The sequence below is a fragment of the Oncorhynchus mykiss genome, chromosome 4, assembly GCF_057628025.1.
Source record: "Oncorhynchus mykiss isolate SJ-2025 chromosome 4, ASM5762802v1, whole genome shotgun sequence".
NCBI lineage: Eukaryota > Metazoa > Chordata > Actinopteri > Salmoniformes > Salmonidae > Oncorhynchus > Oncorhynchus mykiss.
In genome coordinates, this window is record NC_143025.1 from 25,744,063 (window position 1) to 25,771,575 (window position 27,513).

At 43.8% G+C, this 27,513-nt stretch overlaps 1 protein-coding gene and 1 long non-coding RNA gene across 5 annotated transcripts in view; one reads left to right on the plus strand and one right to left on the minus strand.

Annotated features, from left to right (window-relative positions):
• The window catches only part of LOC110521588 (neuroligin-1), a 334,792-nt gene that overhangs the window by 57,016 nt on the left and 250,263 nt on the right, over positions 1-27,513 (plus strand). For all 4 annotated transcript variants that reach the window (XM_090231650.1, XM_036968746.2, XM_036968744.2 and 1 more), the window contains exon 2: positions 12,557-13,411. In XM_090231650.1, the coding sequence (XP_090087776.1) occupies positions 12,904-13,411 (508 nt within the window). In that variant the 5' untranslated portion in view covers positions 12,557-12,903. The remainder of the gene's footprint in view (positions 1-12,556; positions 13,412-27,513) is intronic.
• LOC149983958 (uncharacterized) lies at positions 932-9,776 on the minus strand. The gene is made up of 3 exons (XR_016495183.1): positions 9,685-9,776; positions 1,234-1,346; positions 932-1,106 (listed from the first exon to the last, which is right to left on the minus strand). It is a non-coding gene; the product is annotated as an uncharacterized LOC149983958 (long non-coding RNA).

Genomic DNA, 27,513 nt, shown 5'->3' on the forward strand with positions numbered 1-27,513 from the left:
TGAAAGGATGATTCCACAAGCTATGCATGTAGGAGGCACACCTGTAATGGATTGTGTATTACCATACTACAACACTATAGAGACCCAGAGAGGAATTCTGTGAAGAAATGCAGGGGTGGTTTGTGAGTACAGTATACAGAAACACTACACTGTAAAAAAAAATATTGTTGTTTTTACAGTAACTTACTTGCAGCCTATTACCTGTGAGTTACTGTAAAAAAGATAGAGTATATTACTGTAAATTCCCCAAAACTTTGCTTAACAGTACATTACTCTAAAGTGTATGGTAATGTACTGTTAAACCAAAGTTAATGTAAAAACAACATTATTATTTTTTTATAGTGTTTCTTTTGCTATGGGATGGAGACTATGGCAGTAATTTGCCACCCTTTCCTCATGAAATTATTGCTGGGAAGGTTTCTGTAACAAGTTCTAAAATGGCAGACAGTGTTGCTTAATTTGGGGCCATTTCGGAACTGTCTGCATATTTTTCAGATTTTCTAGCATAGGCTCCAAATGGCCCCTCCGGAAGAGGGCTTTGTGAGTGCCTGTGGCATGTATAGTGTTAGGGATTTGCCACGGAAGGTGGTTTTTCATGTAACCGAGTCATTTCAGGCCATTTGCTGGTTATTTAGCCCCCACAGTGTTTCTTCAGCTCAAGTGGACTGATGCACTCCTCTTGTCAACATGAGAGCTTTAGTGGCCATTTGCTGTGTTTTCGGTCAGTTCATTGTGTCTTGACTGATCTGAGGTGGGAAATGGGGTGCAACGAGAGCCTCAGCCCTGAAATGGGGCATTAATAAGGTCTGAAGAGTGTGTGTGTGTGTGTGTGTGTGTGTGTGTGTGTGTGTGTGTGTGTGTGTGTGTGTGTGCGTGTGTGTGTGTGTGTGTGTGTGTGTGTGTGTGTGTATGTGTGTGTGTGTGTGTGTGTGTGTGTGTGTGTGTGTGCATGCGTGTACACAGTGGCGGGACGTTGGAGCACCCCATCTAATGAGTATACAGAGTCACAGAGCTCTCCTGTGGCACCTGACCAACCCTCTGATATGATGACTCAGGTTCTCACCTCAGAGGGCACCCAGTCCTTTCACACTTTTTCTGTCCATTTCCTGGGGAAACAAAAACAAAACACATGAAAAGTGGTGCTCACAGTACGTGCCAGAAAAAGCAAGACAAAGCTAAACAGCCGTAACGGACTTGTTTCTGTGATGAGTGTAGTTTGTGCTTGCTGCTCACCCCCTCCCATCTAGGGTTGTGTGGCAGCGCCGCGTTCAAAACTCCACTTCCCACCTCTCCACATCTGCTGGAGTGAAAGGACCTCTCAGTCAATCGATCAGAGTCCTGCTGCTCTAAAGGTGAGAGAGAGCTGGGCCATAGAAGCGCTCACACATTCCAATTCAGCCCACTTAGGCTCTGTGTTTGCACATAGACACCTGTCCTTCCTCTCAGGAGGGTGACTTTTAAAGCCAGAGCAAAGTGAAAAAATAATGGATTAATATTCTGTCGAGAATAATCTGCTCAAACGCCCCACTGAAAAGATTGGCGTTGAAATGTATAGCGGCCGTTGTACGGGGCTCTCTGACCTATTTTGTGTGTTTTTTTTGCGCTGATCTTAGTTTTTTGGTACATAACGTTTCCGCCATTGTTTCCTAGGATCGAAAATAGCTTTTGAACATCGGAACAGCAATCACTAACCTCGATTTCAATGAAAATGTCTACCTCAGTGAGTCAGATGCGCAGGACATACTGCTCACCCCGGACCAGGCCCTTATCCTCGAAACTCGGAAGAGAAAGATACAGCAATTTAGAGACCGACATGCGGAAATCCTGATGAAACTACAGTGGTAAAGGAAGTAAACCGCCTCTACCCTCTTTTGTATTGGCGAATGTACAATCACTGGAGAACAAACTGTATGAGCTCCGTTCGAGACTGTCCTATCAATGGAACCTGAACAACTGTAATATCCTATGTTTGTCGGAAACTTGGCTAAACAAGGACATGGATAATATTCTAGCTGGTTTTTCTATGCATTGGCAGGACAAAATGGGAGCGTCGGGTAAGCTCAAGGAGGGTGGTGTTTCTCTCTTTCTTAATAACTGTCATGTCCTGACCTTAGTTCCTTTTTTATGTCTCTATTTTAGTTTGGTCAGGGCGTGAGTTGGGGTGGGAATTCTATGTTTTGTTCTATGTTTTGTATTTCTGGTTTTGGCCTGGTATGGTTCCCAATCAGAGACAGCTGTCAATCGAACCATACTTAGGCAGCCTGTTTTCCCACTATGATTTGTGGGTAGTTGTTTTCTGTCTTTGTTTTAGTTACCAGACGGAACTGTTTTGGTTGTTCTTTTTTGTTACTTTGTATTGTAGTGTTCAGTTTAATAAAATGACGAACACTTACCACGTTGCATATTGGTCCGATCCTTCCTACTCCTCCTCAGAAGAGGAGGAAAACCGTTACAATAACAGCTGATGCGCTCTAATATTCATTTGTTGGATGCAAATTTGTTGGATGGATTTGCTGTTTTTTGGGTTGTGTTTCAGATTACTTTGTGCTCAATAGAAATTACAAGAGGGGTTTAATAAATGTAAATGAATTTGGATGCTACCATGATTACGGATAATCCTACATTAATTGTGAATAATGATGAGTGAGAAAGTTACAGACTCACAAATATCATTATCTACTATTCATTCAGGATTGTCCGTAATCATGGTAGCATCCACATTAATGTAGAAGCGTTGAGAAACATATTCTATTCTTATTTACAATAAAAGTGACTCCAAAATGACACAATGCATTATTTACCTTTAATTTCTACAGGGCATAAAATAATATGAAACACAAGTTTGTAGAGTCACAAGCTTGATGTAGCCACTGCGTGCTTTGAATATGGGACCAAATACTAAACTTTTTACTACTTAAATGTACATAAGGGAATTTGTCCCAATACTTTGGCCCCCTAAAACAGAGGGACTATGTACAAAAAGTGCCGTCATTTCTAAACGGTTCACCCGATATGGATGAAAATACCCCCAAATTAAAGCTGACAGTCGCCATGTTCATTGCATCAATTTAAATTCTCAAGTTATCCTTACTCATTGTGTATCTATTACGTGTTTTCCTTTTCTATCATTTCTCTATTTTCTTTCTCTCTGCATTGTTGGGAAGGGCCCTTAAGTAAGCATTTCACTGTTAGTCTACACCTGTTTACGAAGCTAGCACAGACTGGAATATGTTCCAGGACTCATCCAATGGCATTGAGGAGTTTAACCACATCAGTCACCAATGTCGTCCCCACAGTGACAGTACGTTTTGACCACAGTGAAGTGGTTTGGACACTTGGACAAAAGGAACACTTACATGATAATGCTGTTCAACACCATAGTGCCCTCCAAGCTCATCACTAAGCTAAGGACCCTGGGACTGAACTTTCTTTGCAACCGGATCCTGGACTTCCTGACGGGACACCCCAGGTGATGAGGGTAGGCAACAACACCCGCCACGCTGACCCTCAACACAGGGGCCCCTCAGGAGGGCTTTTGTCCTTTCCTGTACTCCCTGTTCACCTACAACCGCGCATAACTCCAACACCATCATTCAATTTGTTGATGACACAACAGCGGCAGGCCTGATCACAGATGACGATGAGCCTATAGGGAGGAGGTCAGAGACCTGACAGTGTGGTGCCAGACCAACATTCTCTCCCTCAATGTTATCAAGACAAAGGAGCTGATCGTGGACTCCAGGAAATGGAGGGCCGAGTACTCTCCCATTCACATCAACAGGGCTATAATGGATCGGGTCAAGAGCTTCCAGTTCCTCTGTGTCCACATCACTAAGGATATATTATTGTCCAAACACACCAACACAGTCGTGAAGGGGGCACAACAATGCCTTTTCCCTCTCAGGAGGCTGAAAAGATTTGGCATGGCTGGAGTGGTGTAAAGCTCACTGGCCCCTTAGTTCCAGTGAAGGGAAATCTTCACGATAACTTTGTGGCAACAGTTTGGGAGAAGGCCCTTTCCTGTTTCAGCATGGCAATGACCCCATGCACAAAGCAAGGTCCAAACATAAATCGATCAGTGTGGAATAACTTGACTGGCCTCCACAGAGAGCCCTGACCTCAACCCAATCAAACACCTTTGGGGATTAATTGGAACTCCGACTGCGAGCCAGGCCTAATCGCCCAACATCAGTGACCGACCTCACTAATGTGGTTGAATGGAAGCAAGTCTCCACAGCAATGTTTCAACATCTAGTGGAATGCTTCCCAGAAGAGTGGAGGCTTTTATTTCAGCAAACAGGGGACCAACTCCATATTAATGCCCATGATTTTGGAATGAGATGTTCGACGAGCATTCGTCCCCATACTTTTGGTAATGTATTGTAGTTAGTTAAATAGCTACCTGGACTATCTGCATTGACCCTTTTTGCACAAACTTCTTTGACTCATCACATATGCTGCTGCTACTGTTTATTATCTGTCACTTTAATCCTAGTTGTACATACAGTGAACTCCAAAAGTATTGGGACAGTAACACATTTATGGCAGAGGGGAGTGTGTGTGGCCCAGTACATCACTGGGGCTGAGCTTCCTGCCATCCAGGACCACCAACAACAAAATTCACTCTCCCAATACTTTCGGAGCTTACTGTATCTACCTCAAGTACCTTTTACCCCTGCACATCGACTCGGCACTGGTCCCCCTTGTATATAGCCAAGTTATTGTTACTCATTGTGTATCTATTATTACGTGTTTTCCATAACTTCTCTATTTTCTTTCTCTCTGGAAGTAAACATTTCACTGTTAGTCCACACCTGCTTTTTTACGAAGCATGTGACTAATACATTTTGATTTCATATGATTTGACAGAAGTTTTGCCTCGTTTATATCTCTGAAAGAAAGTTTTGCCCTCTATTTTTGCCCATTAAGAAACCAAACCCAAGTTTGAGTCCCACCAGGGGAAACTAGTCGAGAGCAGGTTCTGTGTTTACTCTCCCCAGCTCACAGGCTTGGCCCTTGAGGGCATCCAAGTCCCCCATGAGATCTGCGGTAAGTAACTAATTATTGCTTTTGATGTAAACCAATTTGAGGAGGACCCCTGGATCCTAGGGGTGGGCTAAAGTGGAGCCGTAAGATCTGTGTACCCCAGGAGAGCAGAGCTGGGGAGAGCCCGCTCCATTTCTATTACGGTAAAATATAATCTAATAGTGGAGTTTATCATTTTTCTAAATGTATGATAATGACTTTCCCAAATACACTCCTGATCAGGCCTGGTCTCTGTGCCCTGAAGTGAGAGAGTGGGAGGTAGTGTTTCTCACTGAGCACAGGGACTCTCGGAGAGCAGCCAGGAAGCTTTTCCATTTTTATTTTTTTCACGCCAAACTGGTGCTTCAGCTGTGACCCCTGGCAAGAAGACACAAAGATGGCAGCCAGGTGAACCAAGTGGAGGGGAAAACAGATGCCCTCCCACACAGCCATTCAGTCACAGCCATTTAGAAAGCTAAATACAGTCAGGCTCTAACAAGGGCTGTGATCAGCATCACAATGCTGATCACAGCCCCTGCCAATGCCACCCCTACTCGCATCCTGCCCCTGTCTTTCTCAATTGATTGTGTTATCAACTCGTATTCCCTTTTCTTGCATTGTTTTGTTTGGCTGTTCTTGCAATATTTTGTGAACACACATGAAATGCACTTAACAAATACACTTGATTTGATTTGAGAGAATTGACCTGATAAGCTAAGTAGAAGCACACATGGAGCTGTCCAGTTATGATGCTCTTCAGCCTCCTGGTAAACAGTGTAACGTGGGGATGTGAGACCAGAGGAGGAGGTTTCCTTGAGGGGGCCAATGAAGGGTAAGGGGGTAGGTAGTGTATGTAGGCTGCAGTGTGCAGTGTGATGCAGGACTTGGCTGGGGCAGCTGCAGACGCTGGGAGTAGAACAGGATGAATAATGCACAGCCACGTCACCCCTGTCGTCATGCACCTCAGTGCTCCGCCACAGGCTACAGACATGTGCTGGGCACTGCACGTCATGTGTATATGTGTGTGCGTGTAGTTTTTGTGCAGTGTGTCTGTGTGTGTGTGTGCAGGGTGAAGCGCTCATAGCTTGCCGTTACATTTGAACTCCTCCATGTTCCCAGCTCCAGAGCACTGAGAGTTGATGTGACATGACAGCACGCGAGAACCTGCTAGAGTCAGTGGGACTTAAGCAGTAAATTGGAATTTGTTAACTGTCATTAGCCATAATTTAGATGGTAGCAATGGTCAAAAACCTAAATGGTGGATACTACTACTATTACGATACTACTGCTACCGCTGCTACCTTTTGTAATGGATGATAGCATTGGTGTAAGCGTTCTATAATTTTTTGTTAGTAGCACGAATATTGTTGCCGGTAATTTGTACTATGATCAGAATTGTTTCTTCATCATCATTTCCTTCTGCATTTAGATTGCAGATTTCTTCTTATTCATGTGTGAATACCAGACTTATTCAATTCCCAGCAGCATACCATCCTACATACCACTGCTGGCTTGCTTCTGAAGCTAAGCAGGGTTGATCCTGGTCAGTCCCTAGATGAGAGACCAGGTGCTGCTGGAAGTGGTGTTGGAGGGCCAGTAGGAGACACTCTTTCCTCTGGTCTAAAAAATATCACAATACCCCAGGGCAGTGATTGGGGACCGCGCTGTCTTCCGGATGGGATGTTAAATGGGTGTCCTGACTCTCTGAGGTCATTAAAGATCCCATGGCACTTGTTGTAAGAGTAGGGATGTTAACCCCAGTGTCCTGGCTAAATTCCCAATCTGGCCCTCAAACAGTCACCTATTAATCCCCAGTTTACAATTGGCTCATTCATCCCCCCCTCTCCCCTGTAACTATTCCCCAGGTTGTTGCTGTAAATGAGAACGTGTTCTCAGTCAACTTACCTGGTAAAATAATGGATTAAAAAAAATCTAAAAAATCATCAGTCTTTAATAACCCAAGCCTTGGGATTTCCCCCAGCTTGGAGACAGGCCTCAGTAGAGCTGCTGCAGTCAAGTCTAGTTAGCATTTACCTCACAATGTGACTGACACATTTTACTAAAGGCTGGTGATACAATGGGCATTGTCTCAAACAGCGCTCGATTTTTGATGAGTGCCAAGGAGAATTCCGACTTGTGTTCTTAAATCACAGCAACGTCCCACTGTCACACCACAAAGTCCACAAATCACAGCAGGCGGACCTGCTGGCTAATCATATCCACTGAAATAGTCATAAGCAGCTGACTACAAATTCCCCAAAAGCCTTCCTGGAGGTGAAATGAGATCATTAATGTCAGCGGTAGCTCGCATGGAAGTAAACCACACAGTGATGGAAGGTTTAGTCTGTTGACTGACTGCCGGCATAACTCTACTTTGTGCCCATATGTTCTCTACTTTTGACAGCTTGGGCTGAAATAATAGGCCGTTTGTTTTCCAGAGTACACCTCTATATAATCGGGGACCTTCCAATGGCTCCTATTTGGGAAATGTGCTGAACCTCATTAAATGCTCTTCCTCTACCACCGTCTCTCAGTCTATGTATATCCATGCCTTATCTGAGGTATTTTGCCACCCTGTAGACCCATCAGTAAATGAATAGGGTAATAAATCATGTGGTGATGACGTATTGTGATGCATCAGGTATGTATTGTCTATAACTGAAGGAAAAAAAAGCGTAGTTCTGCAATGTATTAAGTCATAACATTGCTTCCCATTGCAATGCTTCCTATTTCAGCATTGGAACTTGGCTGCAGGGTCCCTGAGTGGGTTAGTGATTTGACTCACACTGGGACAAGTCCCTGCGGGGGATCTGCATGACGGATGCCTTGCCATAAACTCTGGGAAAGAAACAACAAATAAACATGAACAAAAACTTAGTTGGAAAAACAGGATGATAAATGAGTGACTCCACATGCAAAATAAATGGCAAGGCTGATTTCATAGATCACCTCTTTCTGCTTGATCTGCTGAGCTTATTATGGTAGGGTTCTTAAGCAGGGGATTTGCAAAGGATTTGTTAAATGGATATCCTGGCCACGTGTGAAATTTGTTCTCAACACCTGGAAGAGTTTAATCACATACAGAAAGCATTGAAATTGGAGGCAAAGTTGCAACCATTTTCTGTCCCCATTTTTAGGATAAGGTAGGACAATGGATTGAGAACGAATTGTCTCGAAGGAAAACATGCAAATACAGTATAGTATTGGATTGTATTTTTGTTTCACTTGATTGAAATTGCATCATGGTGACACTTCTGTTATGCTGTAGGTATGAGAAAGATATTACAGGGTGTTAAGGTAGCTACCGTAGGGTTTTACCCAGTGGTATGTGTATGTTACCACCCCTGAGAGATTTAGCTTTGGGAGAGACCTCACTAAACTCCTCTCAGCATAGGCCTGTTTGAGTTAGATTGTTGTAAAGATTAAAGGCCACAATCAAATCTCATCCTCTGCGCACACTCATTCACTTAATCTCCCTCACACCACTCACACCGTGCAGCACAATAATGTTACCAAATTCTGTTTTGCTCCGACAAGCCAGCAATCATCGCTCGAGCCAAACCTAGCCCCTCCTGGACTGAAAAAAATAGTTCAGATTAGAGCCAACACCTTGGATTTCATTTGCCTGTCTGCAATCTAAATATTTGGCTGGTGTGTCAGAGATGACAAGGCTTGTGGCAAGGCTCATGTGCAGTTTTTCTTAGCCGCCCCATTGTAAAAACCTCACAGTAGTTTTATAGTCTCATTAACAATACAGTACACAATCAATGCGGGAGGTTTTTCATTTAATTCTGTTTATCTGTTTGCCTAATTATTCCAGAACTCAGAGTGCTTTGCATTTGTTTGCATGCATATCATTTGTACGCCTTTGTCAATAGATGTGATTTGTTTTAAAAGATGGTTTTGTTGCGAGGGTTGAAGTGAGAATGATGCCAATAATTAATATGTTTGGCTATAGACAAAATAGAAATGACTGCAAATATTACCATTGGGCACACAAGGACATTTAATCTGCCGTGACTGGGATGGTTTGAAACTCAGAGGACTGCCAAACTCCTCCAACGCAGAGCTTTTAATTTATATTTAGTATGAGATATATATAGCTCTGTCCCAAACCCTGTATTCTTGTATATTCACACACACACACACACACACACACACACACACACACACACACACACACACACACACACACACACACACACACACACACACACACACACACACACACACACACACACACACACACACACACACACTAGTTTACTTTGGTCCACAGGAGGACCAATAAACCATTGGGTCTGCTTAAGCAACCTAAGTGCTTTGTTCAACATGCCCACAGCTACAGCTGCTATACAAAAATGCATGTGCTTAGTGTCTTAGGATTGTTGGTTGTTAGTATCACTTCATCTCCTCGTGGTGTCAACCTACTTCACCCCTGTGCCACTCATTTAAAAGTCACATAGTACAGGATTACTACATGACACTGTATAGTCTCCACTCCGGATGCTGATGTCTCTATGTCTTGGTCTGTCTCTCAATGATGTGCCTGTTCTGCTTCTGTCTGTGACTCTGTGAATCTGGGTCTGTGGGTCTGTGTGTGGCGGACCCGGTACAGTAATATTGAGGACAAGCGTCCCATTGTGGGAGGACATAAACCTGCTTTGTGTTGCGCTGGAAGATCTGGCGCTGGGTTCATGTGCTGGACCAAATGAATGGCTGATCTGAATCCGCCTTACACTGGCTTCACTGGGAGAAAGAAAGAGATAGAGATAGAGAGAGAGAGAGAGAGAGAGAGAGAGAGAGAGAGAGAGAGAGAGAGAGAGAGAGAGTTATAAACCAATCTCCCATTCCTCCTTGTTTTCTATAGAGAAGGATACAAATATAGCTACAGTTGAAGTCAGAAGTTTACATACACCTATGCCAAATATATTTAAACTCTTTTTCACAATTCCTGACATTTAATCCAAGTAAATATTTCCTGTCTTAGGTCAGTTAGGATCACCACTTTATTTAAAGAATGTGAAATGTCAGAATAATAGTAGATTGAATGATTCATTTCATCATTTATTTATTTCATCACATTCCCAGTGAGTCAGAAGTTTACTCAATTAGTATTTAATAGCATTCCCTTTAAGTTGTTTAACTTGGGTTAAACATTTTGGCTAGCCTTCCACAGGCTTCCCACAATAGGTTGGGTGAATTTTGGCCCATTCCTCCTGACAGAGCTGGTGTAACTGAGTCAGGTTTGTAGGCCTCCTTGCTCACACACACATTTTCAGTTCTGCCCACAAATTTTCTATTGGATTGAGGTCAGTGCTTTGTAATGGCCACTCCAATACCTTGACTTTGTTGTCCTTAAGCCATTTTGCCTTAACTTTGGAAGTATGCTTGGGGTCATTGTCCATTTGGAAGACCCATTTGCGACCAAGCTTTAACTTCCTGACTGACGTTTTGAGATGTTGCTTCAATATATCCACATAATTTTCCTACCTCATGATGCCATCTATTTTGTGAAGTGCACCGGTCCCTCCTGCAGCAAAGCACCCCCACAACATGATGCTGCCACTCCCGTGCTTCAAGGTTGGGATGGTGTTATTCGGCTTGCAAGCCTCCCCTTTTTTTCTCCAAACATAACGATGGTTATTATGGCCAAACATTTCTATTTTTGTTTTATCAGACCAGAAGACATTTCTCCAAAAAGTATGTGCAGTTGCAAACCGTAGTTGTTTTTTCCTTGCTGAGCGGCCTTTTAGGTTATGTCGGTTATGTCGATATAGGACTCGTTTTAACTGTGGATATAGATACTTTTGTACCTGTTTCCTCCAGCATCTTCACAAGGTCCTTTGCTGTTGTTCTGGGATTGATTTGCACTTCTCGCACCAAAGTACTTCATCTCTAGGAGACAGAACGCGTCTCCTTCCTGAGCGGTATGACGGCTGCGTGGTCCCATGGTGTTTATATTTGCGTACTATTGTTGGTACAGGTCTACAATTTTTCTTCTGAGGTCTTGGCTGATTTATGTTGATTTTCCCATGATGTCAAGCAAAGATGCACTGAGTTTGAAGGTAGGCCTTGAAATACATCCACAGGTACACCTCCAATTGATTCAAATTATGTCATTTAGCCTATCAGAAGCTTCTAAAGCCATGATATAATTTTCTGGAATTTTCCAAGCTGTTTAAAAGCACAGTCAACTTAGTGTATGTAAACTTCTGACCCACTGGAATTGTGATACAGTGAATTATAAGTGAAATGATCTGTCTATAAACAATTGTTGGAAAAATTACTTGTGTCATGCACAAAATAGATGTCCTAGCCGACTTGACAAAACTATAGTTTTTTAACAAGAAATTTGAGTGGTTGAAAACTAGTTTTAATGACTCCAACCTAAGTGTATGTAAACTTCCGACTTCAACTGTATATGTTTTATGTACCGTACTGTATGGTTGAAAAGTCTCTCCTCAATCAATTTGGAAGTAGTCAGTTCAAGGGGCAATCTGCAGTTGCTACATCAATTTTTGGACTTATAAATTAATGATAAATACCCATTGAATCTTGTAGCATATCACTTATAACAGCCTCACATGAGAGTTTTTCAACTGTTGTACCCCATCAGAACCCAAAATAATAGCTTGTTTTACTCCAGTGTTTGTAAACAAAGTAAATGTAAACAATCTCTGTACTGTATAGCATGGATCAACAACTAGATTCAGCCGTGGCCCGAAACTTGTCTTGAGCGGATGGTCAGGGAGCCGGAACATAATTACAAATAATTTGAATGCAAATTAACCGCAAGAAGCCCCAACAAATATAATTTTTGACTAAAACATAATCATTTCAAACCTTGCTTACATTTGTATACAATCACATATAACTCACTAGTGTGCGTGGGAATACGTTTGAACAGATATCCAAAAGTAACACCACTTGGAGCTGATTTGCTGGTGTTTTTACAGTTACAACAACAGCAACAACAACAACAACAACAACAACAACAAAATATATATATTTTACCTCAAAGCTTGGTTTTCAGCTTTATTTGTTATTCATCTGAGCATATTTCCTTCATTATTATCTCTCCTTGTTGAGTAAACATGTTTAAAGTGTGCTCTAGTCATACAAATGTGGATGCTCTATTTTTTTATGTTTCCATAGAAATACTGTCAAAAACTGAATAGTGTATTTTTGTCCCCCACCGTGTGTCTGCTCCTGCTCTGGCTGAGAAGTGTCTATGAGATGTGTCATTACATGATAAACAAATAGGATTTCTTTCTCTCTATGAAACATGATCGTCTTAATTCTCCCTCCCAGGTCTGGAGGAGTAGGAGGGATCCCATAACTAGTACAGTACCTAGTCACTCAGTCAGTCTGCTTGCACATGATTGATGAAATGTCACTAGGCAGACTGTGATTGCCCTGTGCTCTGCTTGATGGGAACATCCAGATTGTAACAGCCAATAAAGCCCTGCTCTGTTCATATTTCTTCCCTTCACCTTAGCACTAATGAATTATTTTTTATTTCCTGCAGGATATAGACCTACGCACTGACTGGAGTTGATTTATCTGTGGAAGACCTGCTGCAAATGGCTGCCCTGCCTGTGTCGCCAGGATGGACAACAGGATTGTCAATAGGATGCGGCCTGAAAAATATCGGCAAGTGAAGATGTCGCCTCCGCCAGTGTGAAATCAATGGGGAATACTTGCCATGCGAAGAGCCTTTGAAAGTTTTGACAGCCGCGTGTTTGGGAGGCCTGATACTTTGCCTTTGATTGCACCCCTTCCTGTGAGTGGATCTAAAGTGGATTGTTGCTGCTAGCGCTGTGGTGTGATTAGCCCCTTTAGTGTGTGTGTGTCTACTGGTGTGACAGAGGGAGCATGCCCCTGCAGAGACCTGGCTGTCTGAAGCTGTACCCTGCCTGGAGGGCCATGCAGCTCCGGCTGGGCGTAGGCCTGGGTCTGGGCCTGGACCTAACCTTCCTGCTGTGGATACTGAGCCTAGCACAGCAGGCCCTGGTCACGGCCTCTCAGAAACTGGACGAGACGGACCCCGTGGTCACCACCGTCTACGGCAAACTGAGGGGCGTCAAGAAGGAGCTCAACAATGAGATCCTGGGACCCGTCATCCAGTTCCTGGGGGTGCCTTATGCCGCACCCCCCACAGGCGAGAGGCGCTTCCAGCCCCCAGAGCCACCCATCTTTTGGCCGGAGGTCCGTAACGCTACGCAGTTCGCCCCGGTCTGCCCTCAGACCATCGTGGAGGGGCGTCTGCCAGACGTCATGCTGCCTGTGTGGTTCACTAACAACCTGGAGATAGTGTCTTCTTACGTACAGGACCAGAGCGAGGACTGCCTTTTCTTAAACATATATGTTCCCACTGAGGATGGTGAGTTAACAGCAGGACCAAAAGGGAAAACAGACCTAAACCAGCAACCTCTTTTTAAATATATTCCTGTCTGTTTGCTGACAACAGAGTGAGAAAAGCATGACCTTTGCATGTTTACGTGCATGACACTGCTTTTATGTATGTTACTGTGTACGTGTGTGTGCCAAAGTTTATGTGTGCCTCTGTGTGTGAGTGTATGTGTGTGTGTGCCTCTATGTGTGCACCACTGTGTGTGTGTATGTGTGTATGTGTGTATGTGTGTGTGTGTGTGTGTGTGTGTGTGTGTGTGTGTGTGTGTGTGTGTGTGTGTGTGTGTGTGTGTGTTTGTGTGTGTGTGTGCATGTGTGAGTTTGTGTGTGCATGTGTGTGTGAGTTTGTGTGTGCATGTGTGTGTGAGTTTGTGTGTGTTTGAGTGAGTGAGTGAGTGAGTGAGTGTGCGGCTGTTTATTAGTCTCCTGATCCCTCCACCCACATGCACATCGTCCTGTCCACCACAGCATGTCCATTCAGGTGAGACTGGTTCCTCCCTTCTTTCTCCTCTTCATCCTCTTCCTCCTCTTCCTCCTCCCCCTCCTTCTCACTCCTGACTGACAGCGGCTCATCATCTGTCCATTGTGTGTAGGCACAATGAACAGAGCTCATCAAGGAAGAAGCTCATGTAAATAATGATTATTGATTGATTCACTGACTTATTGATTCATGAACTAAGCCAATAAGAGCAACTCTCTTTGTTAACTAATTTTTCCTTCCTCAGCAGTCAGATAGTGGTGTTGCATGCTCCAACTGTCCTTAATGGAGCTCCATGTTATTTTTTAGTCTTCTATTCATTTTACAGTAAAAAGAATATCCAAGGAATGTGCCAGGAAACCGGGCAAGAAAATATGTAGACAAGGAGGTATGTATGCACTGGAATAAATAACACAGAAAACAGAGAAGGACCCCAAAAAAGCCAGCTGCATGGGGCCACAGAGAGAGGAGTCTCTCCTCCCCAGGCAGCACACTACCAAGAGGAGAGGAGATGGGGCACTCTGATTGGCTGCCAGGTCCTAGGTCAGAGAGTCTCCTGTAATTGATGACATGTGTGAGGAGTTAACTGTGGGGAGACGACGTCCACTCTTAAATTAGATGGGCGCACGGTGAACTTGCAGAGTCTAATCTCAATTAAAAGGGATGGTATCCCTGTTCCATTGGCTTGATCTGGCTGTATCGATCATGGCTTCATCAAGATAATGTCCTCTAGGCTCCCTCCTCCCTCCCTCCCCACTCCTCCCTCTCCTTCCTTCTCTCCCTCTCTTCTGCTGGTTGGCAGAGTGGCAGTTCATTGTGCCTCTCAGGGCCGGTGACAGTGCCCTTGATAAGGCGTGTGGTGTTAATGCAGCCACTCTGGCAGGCAGGGAGCACTCATTAAACATCCTCTCTCTGTGTCCTCTCCCTCCTCTCTTCTGAGTGACACACACACAGGGCAGGGCAACCCCTCTCCAACCCTCCTCCCCTTCGTTGATCTAGTCACACATATAGTATTTTTGTGAACATATAGCTCCAATCTCTTTAAGAGGTGTATATACTTAATTTACCCTTACTAACTAATCCTGTCATAACATGCCCCCTCTTTCCCTGTTCGTCCTTGCCTTACCATTTGACCTCCCTTCCTGCCAGTCAGAGCTACCATGTCAACCCCCACCCCCACCCTTCCACTTAACAGAGAAATGAGAGTATGACAGATTTCACATGACCCCCCCATGTGATACAGCAAGTGCAGGCCATGAAGTGGCTGATAACACCTTTTAATATTTTATATTTTTAATGCTCACTTTATGATGTAAAAAAGTACAATGAACATGTTACTGTGTTTTGCCACATTGTCTATCCAAGTGTTCTTATTGCCTACAAATACATTTAGACCTCAGTGACATCAGTAATGCAGTAAAGAGTCATGTTTTGTTAGTAGGCTATTTATCATAATTCCAGCCCACATTGTTAATAGGATTTCAACTTTACAGATGAGAATTTCTCAGTCACATTGATAGTTACAGAGGAGAGCTAGTTCACCCTCTACATCCTCTGTAATACTGCAGAGCTTTTCAGTTATGGTTGGTATTAATTCAATATTCTGTTCCTTTGGGCACATTTGAAGCTGTGTGTTTGGTGGTAATTCAGGTTAAACTGTGATAATATGGTCCTTCTACGTGAGGGCATCTTTTGATCCATTGATATTCAAACATAGAAGATATGCCACTCTGCATGAATGTCTTTGATGTGGAAGTAATTTGCAGCAGCATTTTGACTTAACATAGTGTTATGCAATATTATGATTTGCCAGCTCTCATCTGTCAGAATAGGATATGAACACATACTACCCATCCACTAAGATATTAGTTAGCTTGTTCTCGGAATTTGCGTCGACATTGAGGGTACACTCTTCGAAAGAAAATGTGCTATATAGAACCGAAAATAGTTATTTGGTTGTCCCCATAGGAGAACCCTTGGAAGAACCCTCTTGGTTCCAGGTAAAACTCTTTTAGGTTCCATACAGAACCGTTTCCACAGAGGGGAAACCTGTTGGAACCCTTTTTTCAAAGAGTGTACTACAGAGCTGATTTAGAATGAATCTGTGTAGTTGGGGAAAGTTGGTGAAGCTTAAATGAGGCTCTTTCTGCCAGCTCTATAATCGGTTTGAACATGGATTCTATGAGCCGCTGTTCATTTGTTACAATAACACACAGCGGAGAATTTAGCTGCAAAGCAGGAAACGCTCACTTCTGCTGCATGACTTTTAAAAAAGCTTCCAAAGTTAGTAACTTCCACATTTAAATTTCAGACTTGATTTGCCCTAGTGAAAAATGTATCAACCCCTACTAAAAATGTCCATTAATTATAATCCACATAATAATTCACATTTCCTGTTGCTGCAGGATTATTTTCCCACTGTAGCAAACTGTCTCAAATGAAGATCCTACATCTGTAGTAAGTCTGCAGTACTCCAAATAACTGAAACCCAGTGTAGTTAGTAGTGTTATGATGATGGCAGTTTTACACATAGCATTGGTCGCTCCAGCGGGGTACATAGTTGCCCTTAGCACTATTTGGTACTTCTCAGTTGACACAGAACCCTCCTCCCCCACCTCCCTCAGTCCTCTTTCCATTTATGAGGCCTCGTCCCAGTTTTGTAATGGTTGAAGGGGGCTCCTGGGGGAGGTGCAGGGCCTCACACGGAGGCAGGAATAGATTTTTACAGCTTCAATACATTTCCAGCATTCTCCCCACTGTGTCTCCGGAGAGAAGCTGTCTGTAAAACCTGGGCTAAATTTCTGTCTGTTTTTGAGGTGTGCCGTAACTTTGTTCATGTGGGCTGAAGTACTATAGTATGTGTGGGTGAGTGAATGTGTATGATTGTCTGTGTGTGTCTGTCTGTGTGTGTCTGTGTGTGTGTGTGTGTGTGTGTGTGTGTGTGTGTGTGTGTGTGTGTGTGTGTGTGTGTGTGTGTGTGTGTGTGTGTGTGTGTGTGTGTGTGTGTGTGTGGACATATTGGTGTTACCATGCATTTCAGCCTTTCTCTGTAAGAGAGAGAGAAGGCACCAGACTTGTGTGTATGTGTTTGTGCAGGACGTGGGTGCGGATGTGTACACTTTTCTGAACACTTACAAATTGCCCTGCTCTCTCTCAGGAAATCAGAGATTAATTATTCTAGTGGCGATTGTAAAAATCACCTGTAGTTTGTGCTAAGTGTATTACATTTTAACAGAAGTTTACAATGGTGGGCTCAGCATTTTGAAATGCAGCTTGTAGAATAAAAATCAGGCCGTGAGTGAAGGAATTATAGCTTGGTAGAGTGTGGAAAGACCCTATATGTTATTCATGTTGGATTGGAGTCTCTCGGAGGACTGCAGGGTATGATGTCTTTGCACATGAACTGCAGGGTATGTATGATATGTGTGCACATGGACTGCAGGGTATGATATGTGTGCACATGGACTCCAGGGTATGATGTGTGTGCACATGGACTGCAGGGTATGATATGTGTGCACATGGACTGCAGGGTATGATATGTGTGCACATGGACTGCAGGGTATGATGTGTGTGCACATGGACTGCAGGGTATGATGTGTGTGCACATGGACTGCAGGGTATGATATGTGTGCACATGGACTGCAGGGTATGATGTGTGTGCACATACACATGGTTTTATCCGCTGTGGTGTGTTAGAAGTATGTGAATCGTGGGGACTGCTCTGTAGATTTAGCAAGGTGCCTCCAGACAATCTTTGTGGGAAATCGAATCCGTTAATTGTCAATTGATCGATCGTGATTTCAATACTGAGAGGCACTTTTCAATCTGAAAAAGTAATATCTCACTTGGTTCTGAAGGCTCCATGCTCTCTCCCTGAGTTTCCATCAACTGAGGTATGAAAACTTTGATTGGAAATTCTCCCCTGATCTTTTATGCTGCAGCAGGAAGAATGGTGGCTGAAACATGTACTATTGTTGTAAGGCTGAGAGCTAGGTACAGATGGCATTCCAAGGTGCCAGTGTTGATAACTACAGCTAACTATGAATGACAACTGTATTATGAGAAATATAGATGAGTATCTTATGTTTTGAATCTTTAATAAAGGGCATTAAACTGGAGTAAATAGGCTAGACTCATTATACAACTCCTCATGTAGTCGGGAAACAATGGCAAACAACAAACCTAATATTGCTTTCTGTACTGTTCATTTCTCAGAAATTATATTTTGCTGCTGTATGAAATGAATTTCATTTCAAATATGCTGTTGGAACAACACATATTGCTGCCGAGAAGTAACAGCTTTTTTCTGTAGTTTCAATTTCATATTTGCAGCCATTCTTTATGGGCATTTGCAAAAATGTCCTTACACTATGTAATGCATGAGGCCATTTGTTACAATGATGATGGAGAACATTCAACAATGACATTGCAGTGAGTAGAGAGGGAAATGTTTGTTTTCCTTCAAGCAAGCAGTGTCAATAGTTATAGTGTTGATGCACAGACACGCAAACCCTTGCAAACCCTTGCACTTTTACACATGCTAACATGTTCAGAGCAGTAGGCTTTGATCCTGTCACTTCATTTTTTGTGATCTCATGGCCTATTCCTTGGAATTCAGAGCAGGGTTGAATAGAGGCTCTTTAAGAAAACACAGGCCCGGATGTGCAATGCTGCAGTGAAGGAGAGAGAGAGAGAGAGAGAGAGAAGAGAGAGAGAGAAAGAGAGAGAGAGAGGGAGAGAGAGAGAGAGAGGGAGAGGGAGAGGGAGAGAGCCAGAGCCAGTGGGTGATATAATGTTTGGACCGACTTGGTCGGTGGCAGCTGTGATAAATTCTGAAATGCCAATTCACTGCGGCCCATTTTAAAGGGCCAGGCCACACTTTAGTTCAGAGCTGCTGTGTGCCTTATTTGACCATTTATTTATCTACATTGGGAAGCTGTTGAACATCATCTTCCTTGACTTACAATCCACTAATTGCCAAAGGACATGTCCGCTTTGTGTCAGAAGACTGGGAGGTTTCACTCAAGCAGAATGGCAATGCCAATGGCAACCTATGATGAAACCTTTTGAACTTGATTTAAAGATAATACAGAATTGAAAAGCGGCTTGTTTGTTGGTTCCGTGACTGATAAAACCCCACAGGGAACCTTTTACTGAATTAATAGGTTTTATACAGGCCTTGAATTATGGATACCTAGGATTGTATACTAAGGATACCTTGTACTCTACCTGACAGAGGAGATGTGTTTTTTCTATTTGCACTATAGCCCAGAAATGTGTCAATATACATTAATCAATTGCCATTGATAGTTGTACATCAGTTTGAACACATGTAATAGCTGTCAGGATGGCATTTACATAAGTCCACAGCATCAGGCTTTTTTTCTGGCTACCAACTGCACACCCATTTTTGTGATGAGGGAGTATGACATTTGGTTTTAGCCGACTGCCAAGTCACTTTAATTACAGTTTACTCTAAATTGGGGAGCGTTGGATGAAACAGACTGCATGCTGCACTTAAGGGAGGGGGGGAGACAGAGAGAAGGTCTGAGTGACAAGCTGTTGCAGATGGCCACCATGCAGGAGAATCTAAGTAAATGCAGGTTTCACCTTGACTTGACAATGGAAACAGAACATCTGACCCAGAGTGTGTTAATCACTGGGCTCTAATTTTTTACCTCCCAGCTGCTACATCTAGTATTCAACGCATCCTACAGTCTTTCTGTTTACTGTAGTCACACATGAGCAGGAGAAAGGTCATCGGCACACTCTCATTCCCATGAAAACATTTGTAATATTTATGGCCCCCTAACAATTATGTTTAAATTACAGAGAGGTTAGTGCTGGAATAAAAAGTAATAAGATGTCATTTGCACATACAGTCTACCATAAATTATTAGCCAGGAGCCACGTTCTACTGAGGTGCTCCATACCAGAGGGTGTCATTAATAAATGTTTAACCCCAGTAGTTGTCGAGGCGGCTTTGAGATGCCTATTAAAAAGAAGTCCATGGGGATTTGAAATAATTAAGTTCTGTCACCCTGTGTCCACCTGTTTTAATGTTTAATTTCAAACCAAAGTCAGGACTGGTCAAGAATGGTACAGGGGGACTTGAATGCGTCGGAGACCAAGCCACAAATTACCCAGCTCCCAGGTCTCCCATGCTCCCACTCTCCACCAAACATTTCGTTATTGACCTGGAGTTAAAGCCAGTAATTAGTTTCACCAATCCGTGGAAGTGTGACTTATTGGAATTTAAGGCTTCTGCCAGTCAAAGGGATAGCAGATCACTTTCTCCCCTGCCTCGCCATCTCTTACACACTCATATACAGTACACACACACCAATACACCCTGAAGTGTCCAGATACAGTCCACCACAGCAAAATCAATGGTCCTCTTTATCTGCTGTCACTGCCAAGGCTGCAATAGACACCTCAGTGCCTCTAATTAGATGAGAGCTGTCAATAACTCATCACTCCCGTCATTAAGCATATTGGAAACCAGGAAATGGGCCACAGTAATTTTTTTTCCACTGGTTCAGCGACTTGCCACATTGTCCGTCCCCTGACGGTGACAGTGTGCATTGTTGTTATACCAGGGGTCATTTAATCACAGAGAGTTCATAATGTGTGCACGCAGGTGGAAATGTAACATGTACTCTGGCAGGTGGCTTCTCCACTGATCTTGCAGCCAAGCGAAAGGCAAAGGCAAAGGTGATGAATAACCCCGGGGTGGAGGAGTACATTGAAACGATCAGTAAACAGGCAGACTTTGAGAAATCAGGAAAAGCCTGAAGGTCCACAAGCAGTTGAAACTATGAGGAGTTCACCTTGAATAATAATGACCGGGCAGAACCATCAATCCCTGTGGCAGTCGGGCAGTGGCAGGGAGGGAGTGTGCGGTGTAGGGGGAGCTTCAGTATCAGATCGCTGTTAATATTCTGTGTCAACTGTGCAGTCTGCTTACAGCAGAATTGTACGTGGACACAATAGATAATTTAAAGCAAAAAATAACAAGCAAGATGTCTTATAAGTAAGCTAAAGTAAATCCAGGGCAGAGTATTTGCATCCATTTCTTTTCAATAGAGATATTTAATGAGGACACTGTACAAGTAAAATCCCCTCCATCTTCTGCTTTCAAATTGAACAACAGGAATGGCGGCATACTCCAACATTAGATGTACCTTTATGCCTTTCAGCCTATATGTTTGTCAATAATGGATCCAAAGATATTCACCCATGATGAAAGCAGGCGTTTGAAGTCACCAGAGAGAGTTCTTGATAGATTGGAGCTGCTGGACCCGCTGGCAAAGAAACCGTTTCTCCATTAATATTCATTCAACAAGTAGACAATCTTATCAAAAAGGGGCAGAGGGGAAAAAACATAAATGTGTATGATTTTAGAGTTTGGCAACTCAAAATAACCAATAATTAGTACATGACAATACATGAAACCAAAACTATGACAGATCTATAAAATTTGAAAATATAATGCATTCGGAAAGTATTCAGACCCATTTACTTTTTCCAGATTTTGTTACGTTACAGCCTTATTCTAAAATGGATTTAAAAAATACACAATTCCTCATAAATCTACACACAATACCCCATACTGACAAAGCAAAAACAGGTTGACATTTTTAGAACACCTACTCATTTAAGGGTTTTTCTTTATTTGTACTATTTTCTACATTGTAGAATAATAGTGAAGACATCAAAACTATAAAATAACACATGTAGTAACCAAAAAAGTGTTAAACAAATCAAACTATATTTTACACTTGAGATACTCCGAAGTAGCAACCCTTTGCCTTGATGACAGCTTTGCACACTCTTGTCATTCTACTCAACAAGATTCATGTGGAATGCTTTTCCAACAGTCCTGAAGGAGTTCCCACATATAATGAGCACTTGTTCGCTGCTTTTCCTTCACTCTGCAGTCCAACTCATCCCAAACCATCTCAACTGGGTTGAGTTCGGGTCATTGTGGAGGCCAGGTTAACAGGACAATGACCCTAAACACACCTCCAGGCTGTGTACGGGCTATTTGACGAAGAAGGAGAGTGATGGAATGCTGCACAGTGATGGAGTGGCCTCCACAATCACCCAATCTCAACCCAATTAAGATTATATGGGATGAGTTGGACGGCAGAGTGAAGGAAAATCAGGCAATAAGTGCTCAGCATATGTGGTAACTCCTTCAATACTTTTGGAAAAGCATTCCTCATGAAGCTGGTTTAAAGAATGCCAAGAGTGTGCAAAGCTGTCATCAAGGCAAACGGAGGCTACTTTGAAGAATCTAAAATCTATTTTGATTTGTATAACACTGTCAGGGAGCTAGGAGTGGTGGGTGCGGAGTCAGGCGCAGGGAGCAGAGGGTTTTGGGTTTCCGTAATTTATTCCGGACAGAACAAGGTCATGCCAAAACAATAGGCGACAAATACTGACCTACCCAAAACAGGACACCAAAACAGTCCAACAAATAAACAAACGCAACCATCCAAACAAAGCAGAAAATAAGCCCGCACAAAAGCAGGCGGGCATAGACGGCTTAAATAGCCCAAATGAGAAACAGGTGAAACCAATAAAGACATAACCAACAGAAAAGGAAAAGGGAATCAGTGGCAGCTAGTAGACCGGTGACGACGACCGCCGAGTGCCGCCCGAACAGGAAGAGGAGCCACCTTCGGTGGAAGTCATGACAAACACTTTTTAGGTTTTGATGTCTTCACTATTATTATATAATGCAGAAAATAGTTTTTTTTAAAACAAGATACTCAGGTCTGATGAAACCAATATTGAATTATTTGGCCTGAATGCCAAGCGTCTAGAGGAAACCTGGCACCATCCCTATGGTGAAGCATGGTGGTGGCAGCATCATACTGTGGGGATGTCTTTCAGTGGCAGGGACTTGGAGACTAGTCAGGATCGAGGGAAAGATGAACCGAGCATAGTACAGAGAGATCCTTGATGAAAACCTGCTCCAGAATACTCAGGGCCTCAGACTGGGGCAAAGGTTCCCCTTCCAACAGGACAACGACCCTAAGCACACAACCAAGACAACGCAGGAGTGGCTTCAGGACAAGTCTCTGAATGTCCTTCAGTACCTGAGCAAGAGGCTCGAACCTGATCGAACATCTCTGGAGAGCAATGCTCCCCATCCAACCTAACAGAGCTTGAGAGGATCTGCAGAGAATAATGGGAGAAACTCCCCAAATACAGGAGTGCAATGCTTGTAGCGTCATACCCAAGAAGACTTGAGGCTGTAGTCGCTGCCAAAGGTGCTTCAACAAAGTATTGAGTCTGAATACTTACAGTATGTACATTTAATTTTTCAGTTTTTTAAATTATAAATCAGCAAAAAATGTTTAAAAAAAATCAGTTTTCGTTTTGTCATTATGGCTTATTGTGTGTAGATTGATAAAAAATATATATATTTAATACATTTTAGAAAAAGGCTTTAAGAAAACAAAATGTAGAAAAAGTGAAAGGGTCTGCATATTTTCAGAAGGCAGTGTATATACAGTAGAATAGAGGAGAATATCTCCTATCTCTACTCCTAATGTTGAGTGTTAATTACACTCTCTGGAGTAAATGACAGGCTTTGAAAAATCACCCGCAAGTACCAGCCGCAGCATATGCCACTTGCTGTCCGTGAGCTTTCTTGACTTGGACATTTTTTCCAGCACATGTCTGAACTTTGTTTAACCAGCTTAACAGCTGCTAGGAGTTTACACTTCCTATTCCAATTATATTGTTGGGAGTTCAAATAAATAAAAATATATATATAATATATATAAAAATATATATATATATATAGCACCTTTTAAAGTGTGATTTTTGCTCCTTTTCTTGTGGGACTGACTTTGGATCATCCTACTTAAATCGCTCCCTAAGCTAGGATGTCATGCTTTGTTGTCTATTTTATGTTTGTGGGTGATCGTAGAAGCTGAGTGTATCAGTGTCTTTGTGTAAGAGATCTAAGCCCAAAGAAGTTAATGTTAGACATGCCGGTATGCCTGTGAGCGGGGTCCCTGGGCAAGTAAAGGTTGAAGACCCCTGGCGTATAATGTAGTTACATTATTTTCATATAATATAGGAATTTGTCTGTTCAAGGCTGACCGTGATACTGCAGGTTGTTGTATCCAGAAAGCAGGATTCCCCATTAAAGTCAATGCGAAAAAATGGCAATCATTCATGGTCAATATTCATGTAAATACTGTATATACCAGTCAAAAGTTTGGACACACCTACTCATTCAAGGATTATTTTTGTATTTTTTTTATACTAATATTTATATACATTGTAGAATAATAGTGAAGACATCAAAACTATGAAATTACACATATGGAATCATGTAGTAACCAAAAGGTGTTAGACAAACCCCAAAATATATTTTAAATTCTTCAAAGTAGCCACCCTTTGTCTTGATGGGATCTTTGCACACTCTTGGCATTGTCTCAACCAGCTTCACCTGGAATGCTTTTCCAACAGTCTTGATGGAGTTCCCACATATGCTGAGCACTTGTTGGCTGCTTTTCCTTCACTCTGCAGTCCAACCCATCACAAACCATCTCAATTGGGTTGAGGTCGGGTGATTGTGGAGGCCAGGTCATCTGATGTACAAACCAGATGGGATGGCGTATCACTGCAGAATGTGGTGCTAGCCATGCTGGTTAAGTGTGCCTTTAATTCGAAATACATCACTGACAGTCTCACAAAGACAAGGAGGTTGGAACCAAAAATCTAAAATCTAAATCTGGACTCATCAGAGTACATATTTCCACCGGTCTAATGTCCATTGCTCGTGTTTCTTGGCCCAGGCAAATCTCTTCTCCTTATTTGTGTCCTTTAGTAGTGGTTTCTTTGTAGCAATTCAACCATGAAGGCTTGATTCACACAGTCTCCTCTGAACAGATGATGTTGAGATGTGTCTGTTACTTCAATTTTGTGAAACATTTATTTGGGCTGCAATTTCTGAGGTGCAGTTAACTCTAATGAACTTATCCTCTGCAGCAGAGGTAACTCTGGGTCTGTCCTCATGAGAGCCAGTTTCATCATAGCACTTGATGGTTTTTTCGACCGCACTTGAAGAAACTTTCAAAGTTTTTGACATTTTCCAGATTGTCTGAGCTTCATGTCTTAAAGTAATGATGGACTGTCATTTCTCTTTGGTTTTTTTAGCTGTTCTTGCCATAATATTTGCTTTTACCAATCTTCTGTATACCACCCCTACCCTGTCGCAACACAACAGATTGGCTCAAATGCATTAAAAAAGGAAAGAAATTCCACACTTTTAACAAGGCAAACCTGTTAATGGAAATGCATTCCAGGTGACTACCTCATGAAGCTGGTTGAGAGAATGCCAAGAGTTTACAAATTTGTCATCAAGACAAAGGGTGGCTACTTTGAAGAACCTCAAATATAAAATATATTTAGATTTTTATAACACTTTTTTGGTTACTACATGATTCCATAGTTTTCATGTCTTCACTATTATTCTACAATGTAGAAAATAGTAAAAATAAAGAAAATCCCTTGAATGAGTAGTTGTTGTCCAAACTTTTAACTGCTACTGTATATATTTTTAGAAGACAATCAGGGTACCAATAATTGATTCTAGTCCACCAGACGTATATCCTTAAACTGACTATTTTATAATCACACACAGAATAAGTTATTAGGAAAGTTTAGTTGCTACCTGCAATACCCATGTCTGTCTTCCACTTGAGCTACTCAATGAGAGGGGGCAGTCGTTCGCCACTGGTACCATCCTGCAATGTGACTTTGGAGTAGCTCAAACTGAGCATGTTATGTCTTGAGAATCCCCCCCATTAGACGCCATCTTAACAAACTTAAACCGACTTCCTGATCTTAAATTGGTTTTGTCCATTTATATATACGTTCTATGTTTCAACTCTTCAGTGTTAGTAATTATACATTTGTTTGCTCTTACATGTGATATACCTGCCCTATACTGTAACGATTCTCCTCTTGTGAAGTAGAGGCGGACCAAAGCGCAGCGTGGTGGTTGTTCATTGTATTTTATTGAAGACACTATACATGAACAAACTAACGAAAAAACAAGAAACGTGAGAACTCAAAACAGCCCTGTCTGGTGCAAACACACAAAACAGGAACAATCACCCACAAACAAACAGTGAAACCCAGGCTACCTAAGTATGATTCTCAATCAGAGACAACTAATGACACCTGCCTCTGATTGAGAACCATACTAGGCCGAAAACATAGAACTGCCCCAAAACATAGAAAAACAAACATAGACTGCCCACCCAACTCACGCCCTGACCATACTAAATAAATGCAAAACAAAGGAAATAGAGGTCAGAACGTGACAGTACCCCCCCCCAAAGGTGCGGACTCCGGCCGCAAAACCTTGACCTATAGGGGAGGGTCTGGGTGGGCGTCTGTCCGCGGTGGCGGCTCTGGCGCGGGACGCGGACCCCACTTCGCCATTGTCTCAGTCCGCCTTATTGTCCGCCTCCGTGGCTTACTCACCATGCCCACCCCTCTCAATGACCCCACTGGACAGAGGGGCTGCTTGGGACAGAGGGGCAGCTCGGGACAGAGGTGAAGCAGCTGCTCGGGACAGAGGGACAGCTGCTCGGGACAGAGGGACAGCTGCTCGGGACAGAGGGACAGCTGCTCGGGACAGAGGGACAGCTGCTCGGGACAGAGGGACAGCTGCTCGGGACAGAGGGACAGCTGCTCGGGACAGAGGGGCAGCTGCTCCGGGCGGAGGGGCTCTAGCGGCCCCTGGCTGACTGGCGGCACTGGCGGCCCCTGGCTGACTGGCGGCGCTGGCGGCCCCTGGCTGACTGGCGGCACTGGCGGCCCCTGGCTGACGGGCGGCACTGGCGGCCCCTGGTTGACTGGCGGCACTGGCGGCCCCTGGCTGACGGGCGGCACTGGCGGCCCCTGGCTGACGGGCGGCACTGGCGGCTCCTGGCTGACGGGCGGCATTGGCGGCTCCTGGCAGACGGGCGGCACTGGCGGCGCTGGGCAGACGGGCGGCACTGGCGGCGCTGGGCAGACGGGCGGCACTGGCGGCGCTGGGCAGACGGGCGGCACTGGCGGCGCTGGGCAGACGGGCAGCGCTGGCGGCGCTGGGCAGACGGGCGGCGCTGGCGGCGTTGGGCAGACGGGCGGCGCTGGCGGCGCTGGGCAGACGGGCGGCGCTGGCGGCGTTGGGCAGACGGGCGGCGCTGGCGCTGGGCAGACGGGAGGCTCCGGCAGAGGCGCCGGACAGACGGGAGACTCCGGCAGCGCTGGAGAGGAGGAAGGCTCTGGTAGCGCCGGAGAGGCGGGAGACTCCGGCAGCGCTGGAGAGGAGGAAGGCTCTGGACGGATGGGCCGGAGAGACAGCCTGGTACGGGGAGCTGCCACCGGAGGGCTGGGGTGTGGAGGTGGTGACGGATAGACCGGGCCGTGCAGGCGCACTGGAGCTCTTGAGCACCGAGCCTGCCCAACCTTACCCGGTTGAATGGTCCCGGTCGCCCTGCCAGTGCGGCGAGGTGGAATAGCCCGCACTGGGCTATGCAGGCGAACCGGGGACACCGTGCGCAAGGCTGGTG